The sequence below is a fragment of the Rhinopithecus roxellana genome, chromosome 9 (genome assembly GCF_007565055.1).
Source record: "Rhinopithecus roxellana isolate Shanxi Qingling chromosome 9, ASM756505v1, whole genome shotgun sequence".
Classification (NCBI taxonomy): Eukaryota; Metazoa; Chordata; class Mammalia; order Primates; family Cercopithecidae; genus Rhinopithecus; species Rhinopithecus roxellana.
Window position 1 is genome coordinate 112,849,976 of NC_044557.1, and position 21,080 is coordinate 112,871,055.

The 21,080-nt window shown below is 40.1% G+C and overlaps 1 protein-coding gene across 2 annotated transcripts in view; it reads right to left on the minus strand.

Moving 5' to 3' along the window:
• Window positions 1-420: 420 nt before the first annotated feature.
• The window catches only part of EBF2 (EBF transcription factor 2), a 207,906-nt gene continuing 187,246 nt past the window's right edge, over window positions 421-21,080 (minus strand). For both annotated transcript variants that reach the window (XM_030938250.1, XM_010378143.2), the window contains exons 11-16: window positions 19,478-19,566; window positions 17,742-17,807; window positions 17,482-17,659; window positions 14,705-14,890; window positions 7,091-7,258; window positions 421-1,071 (exon numbers count right to left, since the gene is read on the minus strand). In XM_030938250.1, the coding sequence (XP_030794110.1) occupies window positions 1,040-1,071; window positions 7,091-7,258; window positions 14,705-14,890; window positions 17,482-17,659; window positions 17,742-17,807; window positions 19,478-19,566 (719 nt within the window). In that variant the 3' untranslated portion in view covers window positions 421-1,039. The remainder of the gene's footprint in view (window positions 1,072-7,090; window positions 7,259-14,704; window positions 14,891-17,481; window positions 17,660-17,741; window positions 17,808-19,477; window positions 19,567-21,080) is intronic.

The following is a 21,080-nucleotide window of genomic DNA, read 5'->3' on the forward strand; positions in this document are numbered from 1 at the left end:
TCCTTAGGATGCTGAAATCCTGAGACACACGCAAAGATGGGAATTCTCTGGACTGCTCAGGGGAGAGTGTTGAAAACTAATAATATGAATTTTTAAAAAATATTCACAGAGTGTGGACTATTTAGAAATCAGACGAAACTGGGAATGAATTGATGGATTGGAGTATTTGTGTGTGCATGTGCTAGAGTCTCTGTTTCTGCATTAGGTTGTTCTGTGGGAATCTACATGTTCATGCCCTTGAGTCAATAAAATGATGGAAAAGAAGGGGGTGCAGGACAGGGGATAAGAGTCTAGTAAGTAACTGCAGTAATAATCACACACCTTTAAAACTTGTTACTACATGTTTGCATCATTTTCATTTTACATCAGGAAGAGAAATCCCTCTCTCTTCCAAAAAAAGGTCTTAATTTCTACCTCTACTTACAATAAGTTACACGTTTATTTATTTAAATAATTGTAAAACATTTTAAAATTTTTCCCTTTTTTTGTTCATTTTTTTTTTTAGAGATTAAGCTATAAGCAAACACACATACATTTCATCATTCAATTCAGGTTACGTTTTAAGAAAGTCTTCCATGCTGGTACCCTGTTTTGTTCAATTTTTTCTGCATAAACTAAATTGGTATCTGAAAGGCTTCATAGAAAATAGAAACTTTCAACTTTTTTTTCCTACAAAGAAAAACAAATAGTATCCAAAATATTAAGCATTAATTGTTTGCCAATTTTTTCTTAAATATTTTACAAACATAGGAAGGTGGTTTTCATAATGTTCGTAACAAAGAATTGCATTTCTGCTCCTAGCACTGACTACGTCAATGACACCTTTTGTCCTTGTCCCCAAGAGGGTCAGTTTGTGTAGCCACCGTCAGAGCTATAGGAGGACGTGGGACCAGGTAAGATGTCGGCTCCTTGCAGACCCAAGGGTGTCCATCGTGTTCATGTGGGGGCACCACTACACCCCCGTAAGAGCTCGTAGTGCTTTCTTCATTATTGGTCCATCAGAGTAAGTAGTTTTGTGCTATAAGAAAGCAGTTCTTCTTTACATCGGGGGTACAACAAGTCCAGTCATGGCTGCAAACAAAGAGTGGCACAGGAATGAGACTTGGGGACTTTTTATGTATGTTCAAGGCTATGACACAGAGTGAGGGGCAGGAGATGGGAATGATAGAGTCTGATGCCATTCAAGGACACAGTGCCCTCAGCTGATATGAGGACCGGTTCTCCTAGCAGACAGCCCGTTAAAGGCACTGAAGCCTTATGGAATCACTGAAGTACAAGGAAACCTTGATGAAGTTTTGCCTGGGAGGCCAGGAGTTATGTTTTGTTTTATATTAACGGGTTGTATAAATGAGACAACAGATGTAAACATGTAAGCTAAACTGTAATATATGCATGATATATTTTTTTATTCGACTAAAATAATTTCCAGATTATACTCCTCCAAATCACTTAGTTGGAACAGGAAAGGAACTTCCAGGTGCTGAGCCTGTTGATTTACCAGGGCATCGTTGATAACAAATCAAGCTTTTTATCTACCCTTCACTTCTTTGGTGAGTGCATTTTTTTTTTTTTTTTTAATTAGCTCATCTTCCTTTGGTGCTCACTGCTCATGTCTGATGCTCATTGCAAATGAATGCTGATGACTGGAATAGAAGACTTCATTTAGTTCCTTAATTCCCACTCTTTTTTTGAGGTGGAATCTTGTTCCAGGCTGGAGTGCAGCGGGGCCATCTCGGCTCATTGAAACTTCCCAGGTTCAAGTGATTCTCCTGCCTCAGCCTCCGCCTCCTGAGTAGCTGGGACCATAGGTGCATGCCACCATGCCTGGTGAATTTTTGTATTTTTAGTAGAGAATGGGGTTTCACCATGTTGGCCAGGTTGGTCTTGAACTCCTGGCCTCAGGTGATTCACCCACCTCAGCCTCCCAAAATGTTGGGATTACAGGTATGAGCCACCGTGCTCAGCCCCCAATTCCTACTCTTCATCACCCTATATAAATGGAGTAATCCAATTCTTTCTCCCTCCATCGGGCCAAGAGGATTCAGACAATGCCTCTCTGGGTGGAATCACTTCCCAGGGTTTCCCTAGATGTGGCAAATAAAGCAGCACCAGCAAAATGTGGAAAAATCCCACAGCAAAATGTATTCCGCCAGCCTTGGCTTTCAGAGGATGAGCCCATGGGATTTTCACATTCTTGGAAAATGGCAGAGTAGTTTCCTTGCATCAGAGCCTTTAAAATCATATCTAGAATTTGATCCTTTGCATTTTGCTATCTACATTGCATCTAAGGAATTAGTCAATATAATAGAAGCATTTTGCTGAGTGTTGCTTACTAAGCTTCCATGCAAATGGCTGAAATTCTCTCTGCTTTTCTCAACGCTTCCATCTCTTTCTCTGCCCCTTTTTTCCACATCAGCTAGTCCTCTCGGGCAAAATTGTCAGCCGTCTATTTCCCTGCCCATACAGCCTTTATTGAATGTTTGTGAGATCTGGATTAAGGTCTTACACAGCTAGCAAAGCCTTAATTATTTTTGCCTGTATTACTATATATTGAATCAATGTAACTTTTCAATAAAGGCGGTTCAATTCTGGACACTCCCTGATGACTTAGAGATATAGCAACCCTAGTAATTATTCCAGAGTGTAGGAGGTTTTTTTTTTTTTTTTTTTTCCTGGAGGGAGCTGGAAAAGGAATCAGACACATAGTGTGTAATATTATCTCGACAATCTATACTCATCAACTGGAAGCAGCTGATAAATGAGGTAGAAGGTGGAACCATGCTGTATGTGGAGCCCTCTGGCATGGAATTCTGACTCACATTCTGAACTTCAATTTGTCTATTATATTTAAAACTCCTGACTCGGCACGGTGGCTGATGCCTGTAATCCCAGCTCTTTAGGAGGCTGAGATGGGAGGATCACTTGAGCCCAGGAGTTCAAGACCAGCCTGAGCAACATGACGAAAACCCATCTCTACAAAAAATACAAAACTTAGCCAGGCATGGTGGTACATGCCTATAGTCTCAGCTACTCAGAAGGCTGAGGTAAGAGAATCTCTTATTGAGCCCAGGAGGTCAAGGCTGCGGTAAGCCATGATGGTACCACTGTGCGACAACCTGTGTGACAGAGTGAGACCCTGTCTCAAAAAGAAAAATCCTCAGCCCCTTCCTTTTCTGCGTGCTCAGAGAGATACCAAAGGGGCTCATAGAACAGCAGAGGTGCTCAAAGAACAAGAACCCCTGAATGACAGAGAAGAACAGATTTGAGATATATCCCTTCCTCCTAGTCCTACATCCAGACTGGGTAGGCTTGATCTCTGCTAGGTGGGGACTCTGACTTTTTGCTTGTAGAAACCATAGCCAACAGACAGAAAGCAATTATCTCCCTTTGAACCAGGTGGAAAGTAGGTATGGGTATAGGGTAAAGATAAGAATTTCACTCTCATTGTCCATGGAGACACAGTGGGCTGCCAGAGCACAAGCTCTGGAGTCCACATGTCTGGGTTCAAGTCATCAGACTCTTCCTGTGTGGCCTTGGGTAAACTGCTTAACTAAGAATGGTGATAATGGCATGACTTTGACTTAGACATAATTATCCTAAGGCACTCAGTTCGGCACCTTGCCTGTAGTGCTCAGGATAGTTAGCAAGCCTCAGAGAGTGTGGGCGGCACATGCCTTTGCAGGCAATGAAGTCTAGAGAAGGGCCCCTCCCCAGCCTGTGATCACCCAGGCACTCAGCCCACATTGTCACCCTCCCACAGTATCTCTAAAGAGATGGAGCTCCCTGTCCAGCAGGCCTCTGAGATCCCAGGATTTTTGTTGTTGTTTTCAGTGACTGTGCATTAAATGTCAGCTTCGTTTCCTCCCTCTCTCTACTCAAGGGAACTTCACAATGCTGGACACTGAGCTTCCATGCACCTGGTCTAAAATGAGGAAGAGCAGAAGGTAAGGCCTCTGAGGGCATCCTTTGTGAACCCTCGCCTCCTCTCAGCCAGGCTGTAGGAAATATCTGTTACCTTGCCTAGTTCTTCACACAAATTAGTCCGCAACAACCTTTGGGGATAGCTGTCGATTTTCTATTTAACAGACTGGGAAACTGAGGCTCTGAGAGGATAAGGGCATGCACAGATTGACACAGCCTGGAAAGAGCTGAACTAGAACTCAACACACGACTGGTGAGATGGTGGCCGGCGCTCTTCCCGTGGCTAATACTCTGAGGTTGTCCTCAGGATTCTCTGTTATTTCTGTACACCTCACTTGATATTTTCATAGTTTTTTTTGCAATTTCTTTTTAGGCTACTGCCCTAAATTGAGAGGTGCTTCTGTTTTTCTCCTCCCCAACCTACTCCAAAATTTTAGAAAGACTACATATGGGCTATGGTGTATACTGCTAAGGTAACTGGTGCACTGAAATCTCAAATCACCAGTAAAGAATTTATCCATGTAATCAAAAACCATCTGTACCCCCAAAATTAATGAAATTTTCTTTTTTAAAAACACCTATAAAAACTTATTTTAAAAAATCTTTTAGAGATGGGGTCTCGCTATGTTGCACAGTCTGGGCTCAAGCAATCCTCCTGCCTCAGCCTCCCAAGTATCTGGGACTATAGGTGTGTGCCACCACACCTGGCCCCTTCTTCTTTTAAAGGTTCAAATCACCAGAGGAATGTGGAGGGAACTGAAGGATTCAAATGAGGTTTGGAACTTTGCAATGACTCTAGAAATGAAGCTAGAGCCTAGAGCCTAGAGCCTGTGCCTACATGCAACTCACCAATTCACTGCTCCTATAAACCTATCAGGAACGTGCCACTCAGCCTGAGCACCCTGAGGGGTGGTGACCAGAAGTTTATGTGGCTGGGGATCCTGGAGAGGGTCTTCTGTTTCTGCTGCAGCTGCCCTCAGAGGGAACCTCACTAAGACCAAGCAAGGTTTCCTTCCAGCTCTTTGGGCTGACTCAAACCTAACTTCAGTAACACCACAGGAGCCTTGGGCATGCAGCAAGAGGTGGGGTGGGGATGACAGGCCCTGGAGTCTGTAAGAAGCTTGTCCTGGCCACACTGTAGGCTGAGAGCCGGGTAAAACAGAAGATCTGAGACAACCAGCTCCACATTGAGAGAGGAGGTGGGGAAAGGGTGACAGGTGAAAGTCAAGTATCCTTTTTTCCTTTAAGTAAACCTGAACCTATGTGTTAAGTGGCCAGGAATGAGGAAAGGGCCGCATCCATCCTGTCTTCCTCCCGTCCAATCCGGAGGAAAGCCTGCACCCCTCCTTGGTCTGTCTCAATCTGCATTTTGCCTGTAAGACTTGCTGGGCCTCTACTCGGGTTAAGGTCAATGAATAAAACCAGAGAACTTAGAAAGAAACATCAACACTGAAGAGGTCATGGGGAAGAGGAAGGAAAGTACAGTGATTATTCAGCTATCATCTTCATTTCCCTGTCTGGAGATGAAGGCATCATGGAGAAAACTCTGGGCACATCCCCTAAGGATGGGATGGAAACCACTGGTCTTTGATGAAAGACGGGGCAGGTGGAGACACTTAGATACAGGCTCAGCCTATTTCTCTATGAATTAGACATCTGGGTGAAAATCCCTGCCAAAAAAATCCATGAAATTTCCAGATGTTTCCAACTACCCACACATTGGGTGGCATATAGACCCAGCTGCTTCGTCTAGTTAGACATAAAATAATTTTCAACAGTGTTTCTGAGTGCTGGGTTTTCCATTCTGGTTTTGACAGTTTCTCTGTCGAGACACTTGACTTCCAGAAGACACCACCATCCTCAGGAACCTAACGTACCTCCCAGAGCTCTGCTCAGCCACAAGAGAATGACCTCTCACAGGTGTCCCAAAAGAATGAAGAACCCACACTCGACTCTATCATCAAACCACCAGGCAGATGCCATCCCAAAGACAATGCAGCCCATCCAAGGTTCCCCATAAAGCACTACTGACCTCACAGCCTTTGATCCATGAGGGGTTAATGAAACCTCTTCCCTTTTTCGTTTTACCCAACCCTGCTTGTTGTAAGTATTTTCTTGCCAAGACACGAGAGGAGCAGCCTAAAAATAATATGGGTTGCTGGTGAGCCCCAGTCCGCAGCAGTTTCCAATTTATTCTTTTGCTGTCGGCTTCCCCTAATCCATGATGAGATGATTTGATTTTCATATATTCATCACATTTGTGTTATATCATGCCATATTATATTTTAGAACATTGCTCAAAAATGGGTTTGATGGATAATTTTTGTTCTTAGAAACGGTATGTCTTTTCTTTCTATTCTGCACAACCTCCTAATCAGGCACCTGCTATCAATTTGACTTGCATGTAACCAGGATTCTCAGAACTTGTTGGTTGCTCCTGCTGGCTCCTGTCCATGTGTGCCAAGAGGCCGTGACGGCAAGCAGATTAGGTAAGCAGAAAGCACTACGTGGTATGCCATAGGGTGACTGGGCATTTTCTGAGAGATAGCAGAATGGCCCTGTGGACAGCATAGGGCTGGGAAGTCCAGACACTCCTCAATTGTATGTATGGCTCTACCATGGTTAATTCCATTGCCTGCAGAGTTTGCTGATGTCTGTTTTCCCCGATCTTGCTTTTTAAAAAACTTTTAGTATTTTTTGAGATGGAGTTTTGTTCCTGTTGCCCAGGCTGGAGTACAATGGCGTGATCTCGGCTCACTGCAACCTCCACCTGCCCGGTTCAAGCGATTCTCCTGCCTCAGCCTCTCAAGTAGCTAGGATTACAGGCACCCACAACCACACCCAGCTAATTTTTGTATTTTAAGTAGACACAGGGTTTTACCATGTTGGCCAGGCTGGTCTCAAACTCCTGACCTCCAAGTGATCCGCCTGCCTTAGCCTCCCAAAGTGCTGGGATTACAGACATGAGCCACCATGCCTAGCCCCATCTTGCTTTTAGATGGAGCACTCACCTGACTGTATAAGCCATTTATGTCCCATGATGAGAACAGCAAAGCATCTCTTTGCAGGTAAACAGCTGAGCTATACAATGATGTGCTGTTTGTTCTTACTTTGCCAACCCTATGGTACATTGTGTCATGTGTAACCCCAAAATAGAACCCTCACTTACCTCTGAATCCATTTCCATTGCCACTGGAGCAGGCAGGTGAAGGGGAGCCTTGCGGCCTGATGACAGGGGCAAAGGCACTCTTCTGTTTGACAGCAGGAAAAACTGAAGAGGAAAATGGGAGGATGGAGGATGTGCTGGAAGACCCGACGGTGGGACTCGATGACATGACTGGAAAGCAAATGCACAATCCTTGTTTAGAAATTAAGATCTTCCTTCAGTTCACATATTTGGCACAACTTTATTGAGAAATTATTAGTTTCCCGGCATTGTTCCAGATTGCAGGGATAAAAAAAAAAGTTGAATGTGACAACATTGCCACCCTGTCCAGTGGGAGGAACAGACACATAAAACAACTAATATGGTAATGATGCTATTAGAGGAAGGTACCCAACGCTTGGGAGAGTAGGGAAGGCAGCTTCAGGAAGTGATGTTGGAACAGGTCTTCATTCACAAGCAGCAGCTTGGCAAGAGAGAAGACTGAGGCCAAACATGCCTGAAAAATCATCAAATCTACCCAGCAATGGAAATCACTTTTACACCCTACAAAAAAAGTCCTATTTGGGAGCTATGTGCTTTCCCGGTAACTCCTAAGGCTCCAGAGGTTTGGTCTGTAGGGTTAACATCTTCTCTGAGAGTGCCATCTCTATGGGCCATATCCTCATTAAATGTAAAAGTTTATTAACATTCAGAAAATTGTCTCCCTCTCCCGTACTTTCAGTGCTCTTGGGAAATATAGCTGCAAGTTGGCCTCCCCTGACATGTTTAGAAAAAAACACCAATATTAGTGGTATTAACATTAAAATGACTTAAGACAAAAGCCAAGTGTTGTAATTTCTAAGAAAAATAAAAACAATTTACACGATGAAGTACCCCACCTCTTAATGTCAGATACTCCACCAAGTTACATCATGCAAGACGACAATTTTACCTTCTATGTTCAACTTAAGAAAGGGGTAAACTAGAGCACACAAGGGCAAAACTCTTAAATATAGCACCTGATAGTTTTAGGCACTTGTGTTAGCATAATTCCCAGAATTCTGAACTGTCCGAGTCACATGACTTGATAAAAGTATTGTTGGAGCCTAATGACCAAGCCCAGCAGTGCTATTTCTTGCTTCATGTTTTCAGTGTACCAACTGTCCTTCAAAATAAATTTGAAAGTGAGGACATGGGCGAGACGTATGACTGAACAACCAAGTACAAGGTGAATTGAAGGTCAAATGTTCTGATGTCCATGGACGACTCCACCCTCATTTCCCCTCCCTCCCTATAAAAATATATTTTGGGCCGAGTCCACCCAATTGCCTGTATAAAACACTTAAATAGCACAAGTCCCATATGATGTCTTTTATAGCTGAACTAAAATCCAAAGACTTCAAAAGGAGAGCTTTCTCTAAAAACTTCTTATCCTTAAAGTAGTCTTGATTTAAGGAGCTATGCATCTGAGTACATCTGTCTTTCCTCAAATATGGATTAAAAGAAAGAAATTGGAAAGGAGAACAAAGTTCTGGAAGAATGTAATACTTGAATATGTAAATGAATAAAAACACTGTTGGGTTAATTCACATAAGAAGATAGGACACAGGGTTAAGCATGAGGAGTGGGTCTTATTGGTGGTTCTGAGCAAAATCTCCTCTAGCCTTGGGTTTGGCATTAGTGAAATAGAAAAACAAAAGACAAAAAAGTCCACAAGCAAAAAATCCCCAACTTTTCATTTTCTCTAAGGTACAGAATTAGAGGCCAAAGAAAAGCTGGGGGCCCTTATTCTACCACGGTCCCCCAAATGCTGTCTACAGCAGCAGAACCTCCTCTCAGACATCATCATTGAAGAGGTTTGTATAATGTGAATTAGGCATTCACACATACTCCATTCCATTTATATTCAGCAAATGACTCACTAGTACAGATAATTATTTTCTAATAACAGATTTCAGCGGAAAGTAGGGCCCATTAGATCAAAAATGGTTCCCTTGCATTGGGAGAGGAAACACCTCAAGCTTTACTAAGTGACGTGGAGGAATTGTTGCAGAGTTGAGTAAGCACATGTCCGTTTTAAATATTTCTTACAATTTTGTAAAAATGCCAAAATGCATTCAAATGAATTTAAAATTCAGTGCAACTATAATAAAAATACTGAAAGGAATTGCATTTCAGCAAACACAATTACTATGTTTATCTGTTTCAAAAAACAATAACGCTGTAAAAGACAGGAAGTTTTGTTTAAAATCTTTTTTTAAGTAGTAAGAGGCACTTATCTTCGTCAGTGAAATCAGCATTGTACTAGCACAGAAATAGGCAGACAAATCTTTACAGCAAAACAGAGTTCAGAAACAGACCTGGGTATAGACGGGAATTAATACTTAATAAAGGTGACATTTCATATTAGTAGGAAAATAAATGCATGGAAAAATACACTAACCATTTGAACACTAAGTTTAGAGTACTTTTTCCTGTTGAACACCAAAATAAATCTAAGTAGATTAAAGAGTTATTTTTAAAAGCAAAATTGTAAAAGTGCTAGTGAAGCTATTAGGATGGTTAGAAGTTTACAAGATAGATTTGCCGCATAATGAAAAACTTCTGCAACAAACACGAAAAGGCAAATGACAGATTAAGAAAAATATTTGCAATACTTATTTAGATATGCTTATATCCTCAGTAGCTCATAAGTTTTCCTAATTGGAGAAAGAAAAACGCCCCAAGAGAAAAATAAGCAAAGGACACAAAAAAAGAAAATCAGGAATAAAAATGACCAAGAGAGACTCGTATAGAAACAATCAAACTGATTTGTAATAAAATGCTAATTAAAACAGTAACAAGATCTTATTTTCCACTTACTAAATAGAAAAAGAAAAAATTAACAGGGCGGGGAAATATATAATATTCTTTCTTTTCTGAGGGAAGAATTAACCTCTCTGGAGGGTCTTTGGCAATATATATCAAAGTATTTTAAAATGTGCACATCCTTTGACCCACTAATTTAATCTCTAGAAATTAATCCCAAGGAGATAGTCATGACTGTGCCAGAAATAATAGGTCCAAGGGCATTTTTATAATAATGAAAAATTGGAAAATAACTTAAGTGTCCTGCAGTAGGGTACACTGTATTTAGTATACAATAGAATGCTATGCCAATATTAAAACTAGTGTTGTAGAATATTTAATCACATGGAAATATACACCTCTTCAGATGAAAAAAACAGATTACATAACACATATTAAGCCCCCTTTAATTTTTAGAAATGCAAATAGCAACAGTCTAGAAGGACGTGATATACACCCAAAATTTTAGCAATGGTATCTCTGGCTGATGGGATTATGAATATCCTTAAATGTAGTGCTTTCACTTGTCCATATCTTCAGAATTTTCTACAACAAACATGTTACTTTTAATACATGGTAGGAGAAACCAGTAAAGGTTATTACATTTTAAAAAGGGAAAATCTCGATTTCTTTGGGAAGAAATAAATAATACAATCCTTAGCAATAGACATACTAGCATTTACAAATAATTTTAACTTTCCTCTTTCATTTAAGGCTGTACTGCCTATAAACAAAGTTGTCTGTTACTCTAATACCAACCCCACCTATTAAAAAAAAGAAAAAGAAAAAGCAAGAGATGAATAAATCCTCACATTCCTGGGAAACACCTGATGATTGTAGTCAACTTTTAAAAGCAAACACTACTCCTCATATCTCTGTTCCCTATTCTTACGATCTGGGTCTGCATCACTGAAGGATTTTATGGAGCCCAGCTTCATATCTGTGACTTTGGTAATTTTACTGCTTTCCTTCCACCCTCTCTTTCATTGATCTTATGGCAGAATCTCATTAGTTGTGCATCAGAGCAGACACTGCAATTTTCAAAATGTATCTATCCATGACTGGAAGACTATCCTTTAAAAATTAACAATGGTTACCTCCGCATAGACACAGAGTATGCCATTTTTCTTTCCTCCTTTTTACCTATACGTGCTTTTCAAGTTGTCTGTAATGAGAATACTATTATTTTAATAAGCTTTTTTGTTTTCTTTTCTGAAGAAGTGGAAGTATATCAGAATTCAAAGAGGTTGTTCTTACGGTGGGAGTATGCGTTCTTTTAAAAATTATTTTTATACGTTCTACATTTTCTGTAATAATCATTTAATATTTTACAATAGAGAATGTCTTAATATTTGTTTTTGAAACTATAAAACAATTGAGCCCTGGAGCATGGTCTAAGGCTCTGAACATAATGTAGGAATCTATGAGGACAGGTTGGATTCCTGCCTGTATGGATTCTGTCCCAAACTCTGCATAGGGTTGGTGGCTATTCTGCTTTGGAAGAAGTGGTCCCTATGGGCGTTACAGGCTTGTTAAATAGACAATCTTTTGGGACTGCAGAGAGAACCATTTTAAGGAAAGTTGATTGCATGTACTTCCAATTGAGAATTTCTCTGGACATCTATCTCTCTATGGATAGGGGCCAAAGTAAAGACAAGTACGTTTGGCCCAGAAATCTCTGTGAACATGGAGAGTTAAGGAAAAACCACTTTTCTTTGTACAAGAATTGATTGGCTTGCATAGTCTCAGCTGGAACTCACCGGGCACATATCCTCCTTTGCATTGAGCCATTGCATTTTTTGGAGCTAAGGGGTCTGTCAGCATTTCATTATAACCCCCTATTGTCAGGGGTTTAGAATTCAGCCATAAAAACTTGCACTGAGCTGGAACTTGGCACACTGCTACTGCCAGGAAGTGAAGTTTGTATGTAAAATTGAAAAAACATCTGTTTGACCATTTTTGAAGTAGTGCGAGAGCAAAAACAGTAAAGATGCAGGTTTCTGATACTCTGCATTGGCTGTCATGCAAGTCAAGTTTGACCAAGAAGCTTGGCTCTATTTCTTTCTTAGAGTCTCTGGCAAATATTTGCTCCATGGCATGGCCCAGCCACATCAGATGCATTTTTTAAAAATCATAGAATTGTGTTTTCAGACGCAAGCAACTGAATTGACAAAATATTTTCCCCGGGGCTTTTCTTTTTTTTGTATTTCCCAGAGAAGTAAAGACTTGGCTGGCTAGAAATACAGGTCAGGTGCTATTGTAATGAACTCCACTGGGTAGTCAGTATTTGTGGAGTAGGGGAATTTGATTGTAATGAATGCACTGTTTGGAATTTCATTCCTAGCCTGGAACTCATTCAGACCCTCCCTCCAAAAGTGAAGGTGCAAACCATCACACCAGATTCAATAGGTACAGGGAGGAGGTCTTCTCCAGTCTCTCTTTCTCTCTCCCAGTTGGGCAGGTTGCCTTCCTCTTTTCCCTGCTCTGTGTCTACCATTTCATTTTAATGGGTAATTTGAAGATTTGGGGTGTTGTTAGTTTTCTGGTGGCAGGGGCTTGGGCGATCATGAAAGAACAGAAGGAAGTTGTTCTGGTGGGAGTGGGAAGGGTTTCTCTCTACCAAATGAATTATTTAGGAAGAAATATTAAGCAATTAACACCTAACTGGGCATTTTCATTCCTCTTTTTTTTCTTTCTTCTCCATCCTCTTCACTACCACACTATATACTGTATTATAAAACTGATCATTTTTTATGTACAAAACCAAGTATGATTCAACCTTATTCATATCTACATAAATTATGATTGAATGATATGAAATTGCCACTTCTATAAATCAAAAATGGTCAAATAGAGGGAATTTCATATGGTTTAACCTAATATTACACTATAAATACATTAATTCTTACATGATTAATTTAAAAACATGGTATTCTGAGTGTGATGATGTATTCTAGTCCCCTTTTTACTACTTACTATGAACTTTCAAGTCATTTAATAATTCTTCATCTCTTACAAGGGATAATGATAAAAATGATAGTATCCATGTCACAAGGTTGTCATGAGGCTCTGACTGGACTCTAGATATCAACATGCTTTTTAAGCTGTAAAGTGGAATGTAATTGTTAATTCATCTTATTATTGTCACTGTTATAACATTGTTTACACAATGGATCTCTTGCCACTGCATTATTTGTAGGGGTTGTTAAAGATGTGATCTCTTTACTACACCAGACACCTTCTCCAGGAGAAAGCAAGGGAAAGACCTCTCCAACATCTCAGGAACAGAAATTGCCACCTTTCTTCTGAGCTACTTTAAAAATTAACGTGTGGACATAAAATCTTATAACAAATAGTGTTTCTCTCTTTGCTTTAGCCTCTTGTAAATTCAGAACAAAGTAAACGACTCCCTTGAGCAGACCAAATGGTATTTATGCTGGCCCTGGCATTTTAGAATTTCCTGAACCATATTTGTTTCTTTTAGCTCAGTTTCTTGTTAGATTGTTTTATACTTTCATACTACCTATTTGACTGCAATAATTCCCCCAAACACTTTTCGGAACAAGATAAGGTAGAAACAAATCAAGCAATCATTTATTTCTCCAGACTAACTGTTATCTAATGAACTTGGGCCAACTGACAAGACACAAGATAGAACTCACGTCTTTGCAGTAACAAGATTTTCATTGTACTGCAAGAACTGACCCCTACTACCGTTAGCTGCTGGTACTATGTCTTTATCTTGCCATGTAGTGTAGAGTATATGCATCGAACTGATAATCCAGAAATAGCTCATAGGTGTGTCTCCCCAGGGAACCAAAAGTCCAAAGACTGTGAAAGGCAGCTTCTGTGACATGTCAGTGTGACGTGGCTATGTGCTGCCCTTGACATGTCCTTGCTCCTGGCACAAGGGAACCACATGGGGTAAAAAGAGGGCAAGGTGCAGAGAATTGCAACAAGACCCAGCATTTCAAGAACACTCTACTCAATCACTTCAGCCTCTCCATGTCATCCTGTCCCCTGGCCTAAAGTATTCCCTAGGTAGGTTTGGAAAATGCACTCTCTCAGGCTCCTGGGACCATTGTGTAACTTCCCGGCATACCTCCCGAAGCAACCCAAATGGGGTTTTCACAACTTCCCAGAGCAGGGACTTTGCTGCTAGACCACAGATTAAGATGAAGAAGTTCTGTCTCAATATATCACATGATTGTACGCAGTCAACTTCCACCTCTCTGGAGGTACTGAAGGGAGGGGAAAACCAGGTTGCAAAGTCAAAAAGAAGCATGGTGCGATATACAAAATAACTCAAAGTCATCAGGACTATGCCTAAATTATTACCCTGCTCTATTCTAGCTATGTGATTTTGATTAAGTCAGAAAACTGTAGCAAAGCCAACTTCCTTGTCTATAACATGAAGATAAAGTTCTTATCAGGAAGTTCTTATGGGGATTAAATATTACATCTGAAAGTGCCTAAGAGTGCACATATTGTTAACAGAAATGGAATCTTAATTCCTTGCTCCCACTTAACACAGGCCACACATGCTCTTTCTCTATAAAAAGGGAATTGTTTCAATCCTTTTCTTTCCCCAAAAGGCCTTGAGTAACCACGTGAGCCAAAGTCAAGCTAAGGGAAAAGAACGAAAGGCAGGAAGGACGCTTAATCAGGAAACTAGGCTGCTCCCCGATGACTTAGGAAGATTTACAAATGCAACTTTCTCCCAAAAGGCCGAATAGTAAAACCCAGAGACAAAAAACCATGGGGAGCCAAAGGTATAGAGAGGTCACTTACTTCCATAAGGAGAGCCGGTGGGTGAGCCATTTAGAAATCCTGGTGATCCTGGAACACCCAGGTTGGCCATGGGGACATTGCTGTAGCCATTCATACTGTTGCTGGAGGTACTGTAATTAGACTGTTGAGGCGTGGAGCTGGAAGAGTATCCCCGCGGAGAGATGCTGCTTGTGTTGCGGATGTACCCTTGGCAACAAAGAAAAATCCCAGGTAAATCAACAGGCGTGCACGGTCAGGCCACATGTGGCTAGCACAGGTCTGCGTTGGCCCCAGGCTATAGAATGCCACCAGGTGCCCTGGGCAGTTGTGGGAAGTGAGCAGTCCATCTTCAGTTTTTGTTTGTTTGGTTGGGTTGTTTTTGTTTTTGTTTTTGTTTTTTTGAGATAGTCTTACTCTGTCACCCAGACTGGAGTACAGCGGCGCGATCTCAGCTCACTGCAACCTCTACTGCCCAGATTCAAGTGATTCTCCTGCCTCAGCCTCCTGAGTAGCTGGGATTACAGGCACCCTGCCATCGCGCCCGGCTAATTTTTGTATTTTATTTCACCATGTTGGCCAAGCTGCTCTTGAACTCCTGACTCATGATCCACCTGCCTTGGCCTCCCAAAGTGCTGGGATTACAGGTGTTAGCCAGTGTGCCCGGCCCATCTTCAGCCTTTTATACCTTCCTCTCTCTTCCCCATCTATGCAAGGCCATGCCCTTGCTACTCCCCTTCATTCAAACCTGCACTCAGCACCTCCAGCTCACACCAAGAAGCGAATGACTAATGGCAGTGTGGAGTTCCCTCTCCCAAATCATACTTCATATGACACTGGAGTCCAATGAGATATGATTGGTATCACTGAGAAAAGCAGTCTGTGGTCAAGTTAGGCTGGGTAGATGTTATGCACTGTAGCCATTTCTTGATGATTCATATGCAGAAGGCCCAGAGAATAAACAAACTGGTTTAACTTTGCTAGCTTAAGTGTTTGCCAAATTTAACATGTCATAGCATCTTTTGGTGGGGACTGGAGGGGAAAGGTATCTTAACCTCTCTGGGGCCACTTGTATTCTATGGAACACAGTTTTAGAAATGTTAGTTCAAAGTTGTTGCCATGCCCTAGGTGCAAGTGGAGGTCAATTTCATTCAAAAAGTGTTGATGAGTTCCCCTAAAATGTGCTATTCTTTGACCTAGGACTTTGGGGCATCAGCAGTGAGTGTGGGGGACCCAGCCTATGCCTGGAACAGGGGAAGGAGTGAGAAACCACAGCTCAGAAACATCTCATGTGTCCTGGAATAAACCACTTTGGATTACTGTCTCTCAAACTATTTAGGAAACAATCCAAATGTGTTACCAAATGAAAAACAATTTGACATTTGGTCTATGGGCCTCATGTCTACAAAAACAAAAGTAATAACATGCCCGGCCTTTTTTTTTTTTTTTTTTTTTTTTTTTTTTTTTTTTTTTTTTTTTTTTTTGAGACAGGATCTCACTCTGTTGCCCTGGGTGGAGTGCAGTGGCACAGTCATGGCTCACTGCAGCTTCAACTTCCTGGACTCAATCTATCCTCCCATCTCAGCCTCCCAAATAGCAGGGACTACAGGTGAGCACTACCACACCTGCCTAATTTTTGTATTTTTGTAGACACAGGGTTTCACCATGTTGCCCCAGGCTAGTCTCAAACTCCTGAGCTCAAGCAATCTGCCCACCTCAGCCTCCTAAAGTGCTGGGATTACAAGTGTGAGCCACCACACCCGGCTCACCTACTCTTTTGTAAGAACTCACCCTGGGCAAAAACATGAGGAATTCTCTTCCAATAAATAAAATTAGAAAAAAAAACTCTCCCAATGTTAACGACCTCATTAGGAACATTTACTCCTTTTAAAAATGATTTGTGACAGATTTTGACTTAGCACTTCAATAATCAATCTCAATGTAAAGATCTTTGCATGGTCTGCTTTACATGTAAAAGCACAGTTGTCTTTATATTTGTTTGTTGTTATATATATGAGATAATACAAAATAGAAGTTACCAAATAAAACCAAGCCATTCACTCTTGGCTACCAGGAAGAGAAATTTGGGTATCATAAATGATAATGGCAATAATCAGCTTCTTTCCAGTATTCAGTCTGATCATCACAATAACAGAAGCATAAATTTCTTTTCAATTAATACCTGTAAACCTATTTTCTATAAGCCCAAACCTTTCTAAATTGATAATACTCAATCCTTTTTTTTTTTTTTTTTCTTTTGAGACAGGGTCTCGCTCTGTTGCCCAGGCTGGAGTACACTGTCACACTGCACATGTACTCACATGCAGCCTCGGCTCATGTGCAGTGTGCCAGCACACCCCACTGCTTCACTGCAGCCTCGACTTCCCAGGCTCATGTGATCCTCCCACGTAGCTGGGACTACATCTGCCCACCGCACCTGACTAATTTTTATAGAGATGGGTTTTCACTATGTTGCCCAGGCTGGTCTCAAACTCCAGGGCTCAAGCAATCTACCTGCCTCAGCCTCCCAAAGTACAGGGATTACAGATGTGAGCCACCACACCCGGTAGTAATACTCAATCTTCTCCTTAAATATTTCCAGACATTCTACCTGGTACCTAAGAAGCTCAAACTCTAATAATGTACCATCTATAATCTTGAAATAACACAATCTATGATTGTATTGCCTATCTGCGGACACACTCTGTTGGACCATTATGACTCAACCTCTGACTCCATCTACTCCAGCAGAACTTTTAAAATTAGACATATTTGGATTTTGACTCTAAGAAAAGTGGTACCTTGATTATTTCCTTGTGTTGACTCTGAGATGCTGACCCCAAGCTGGCTGCCATAGGAGTTGATTCCCATCATGCCACTGTGTGCTGGGGAGCTGGAGAGGGCTGGAAGCTGGCTGGGATTCCTGGGGACGCTGTAGAGGGCTTCAGCAATGTCTGCAGCTCGCTTCAAAATGATGTCCTACAAAACAGCAGGTTAATGTGAGCATTCTATCCAGCATAAAGTGCAAAACTCACGAAAGGGTAGGATGTGAGTATCTCACCTGGTTATTGTGTGGTGTGCCATAAAGAGCTTCCACTAGATCTGCAGCTCTTTTCAACAGCATTTCCTGGAAAACAAGTGAGGGTGGGGTATTGTCAAAGGCAAAATCCAAAATGGCAAACAAAAGAAAATTATAGGCAAAAATGAGAAATCCACACACCCCTCCCAAAATGTAAGTAATTAGTCAAGAGGTCCTATATTTGGTTTGACAGGTAAAATACAATTATACATATAAATCTCTCTATAAATACCTATCTATCTGAAATTTGCCTCTATAAAATGGCGCTATAAATGATTGTGTTACCAAAACAAAAAACAACCCAATTGAGAGTGGAGTTGATTAAAATTAATAATGTCATGGAAGTTCTACTAAATGCTACTTTCAGCCCATTCTGTTTTAAAAATCTGGGTCTCTAATTAACCAAATATTCTTAAAATGATTGATGGATTTGAGTTTAGCTCCTTGCCAAGGAGTTGTCCAGAGTACTGAAATGATCTTGGCAATGCCTTCTGCAAAATTTTATTCTAATAAAGATGAATTCTTTCAATAATATTTCCCCCTGTATATTTTAACCAGAGAGAATTAGTAATCACGAATCCCTTTCCTCTCATTTTGCCTTTTCCACCTCCTGTTTTTTACAACCTTTTAAATTGCTATTAACCTACTTTCCAGATATCATCTAATTTAATGGTGGGGCTAGGGATTTTTCCAGGAGGAAAACAAAGGTGTGATGTAGAAGCAACTGTGGTGCTTAAATTTTATTCACAGTATGGAAAAGAGAACATGGCATTTTATAATTTGTGTGTTTAAAGTGCAAATATAAATGTGAAAATTTAATAGTTTCTCATCAGCTAAATGACAACTAATAAATTGATGCACTTTTTAAATAAAGCCAACATGGGCCAAATTCATAAAGTAATTTTCATAAGGAAGTTCACTTGAAAGTGATGTATTTCATAGTAATTTTATACAGAGCAATTTTCTCCTCATTAGATACCTACGTACATAGTAGGCCCTCAATGATTAATACTGATTGAGGATTAATGGGTCCCTGAAATTATGGGTAAATAGAAACATTTAAATACAAAGGAGTGGAAGCTTATACTTTTTTTTTTTTTTTTTTTTTTTTTTTTTTTTATGAGGCAGAGTCTCCCTCTGTCGCCCAGGCTGGAGTGCAGTGGCGCCATCTCGGCTCACTGCAAGCTCCGCCTCCCGGATTCACGCCATTCTCCTGTCTCCTGCCTCAGCCTCCTGAGTAGCTGGGACTAAAGGCGCCCACCACCTCGCCCGGCTAATTTTTTTGTATTTTTAGTAGAGACGGGGTTTCACTGTGTTAGCCAGGATGATCTCGATCTCCTGAACTCGTGATCGGCCCGCCTCGGCCAAAGTGCTGGGATTACAGGCGTGAGCCACCGCGCCCGGCCGCCGAAGTTTATACTTTTAACGAATTATCCAGATATTTATTTTCATAAAGTTGGCAATGTTTTTAAAACTGAATACTCCTGTTGTGTATCTATTTTATCGGCTCAAATGTTCAGATTTCATATTTCCTCAGAGATAAATACGACCGTAATATATTTCATAGTTAGCAGATATTTTATGTGCATCTTGTATCTAAAGTTTAGCTAAATTTCAAGGCCTAATTAATTTTAATGGGATGTAAATGCCTGCATTTGTCTAAGTTTGCTGAAATTCTACACAAATGGCTTCACATGTCAATTTCCAAAGCACATTACCTTAGCTAATCTCTCAGGATCTCCAGGATGCCTAGGGATGACCTTCTGCAGTCTCTGGAAGCCATAGTCTATGGTGGGTTCATTTAATGCTGAAAGAGAAAAAATCCTCTCTCTGAGTTTGTATCCTGGCCATAAAGCAAACCTTCTAATTAATTCTTCCACAGGTAATAAGAAGGTTCTGGATGCATAACGGATGTAATCAGGGTTTTTGCTATCAACATTGGTTAATTCACATGTAAATTTGGAATTTATAGTACTTTTATATTTTTCTATTAGAATAACATTTCAAATTTTCAGATTACAATTATCATTTCTGCTTTAAGTGTACATAAACTTCTCTGCTCACTATAAAATTAAAAATGGCACAAGCAACTATATCTCAATTTCTTATGAAGATAATAAACTACTTTTATATTATTTTCCCTTCTCTCCTTTGTCTTTTTCCTAAGTAGGACTGTATTGACTATTCTTCTAAATATCTTCTAAATATTCTTCTAAATATTTTTCTTAACCAGTCTCTTATTTACATTTATACATATATAAACCTTCTATGAGCTTATTCTCATAAAACCCGTTTTATGCATAATATGCTTCCACAGTTTTCAATTCTATTTAATTACACCCACATCTGGTAAATGTCAGCCTCCCCACCCCACCCCACCCCATGAATACTGCAAATTTTATTTCACTACTATGTTCCCATTAAGACAGGGCCTGGCACATAGTAGGCACTTAGTGTCAGTAATTATAAAATGAGTGAGTGAATGAATTAATGAATGGCGTACTTTAGCATTTCCACTACTCTAGAGTTTTCACGTGCTGCTTTTATTATTTCTCCTTCTTCTTCCCTTTCATTTATTTTCAAAAAGTTTCTTGTTTAAATGTCATGGTTTTAAAATTAATGCATGATTAAAGAAAAAGGTACAAAGAATAACTTAATAATCACCTGCATTGCAGTTATCAGCAATAAACACAGTAATGTGTATTTTCTCTTTAATCTTATTTTTCATATGTATTTTATATATATGTTGCTATTATTCTATGAAAACAATGCTTTTTAAAAAACTGTTAAAAACATTAAATACAGAAGTAAAAAATTACCGTAAACCCACTTAAGAGATGAGCTGGATTAACCTTTTTTTGCTTACATAACCTACTTTTCATCCACTTAACAATATATCGTAAACTTTCCCCAGGATGATTAACTATTCTTTTATAATATTATTTTAAATTCCTGCATATTTTTCTATGACATGCTCTATAATTTATTTAAATGGCTTCCTAGTATTGGGCAATTAATGTGATCCTAATTTCTCACTATTATAAACATCAGAGCAATAATTATCCTCTGTGCATAACTTTCATTATTTCAATTGGAAAATTCCAAGAATTAGAATTACTGGACCAAAAATTATGATTTATATTTCAGGCCTTTCGGACATACAGTCAAATCACTCCTCAGGAGAGTGTATGAGTTTATTCTCCCTCCAGCAATGCGTGTGCTCATTTTAACTTACATTTTTTTACTCACCAGTGAGGCTGAAGAATTTTTTCATATATTTGCTGATGTTAATTTCTTCTTTTATAAACTGCATGTTAATAC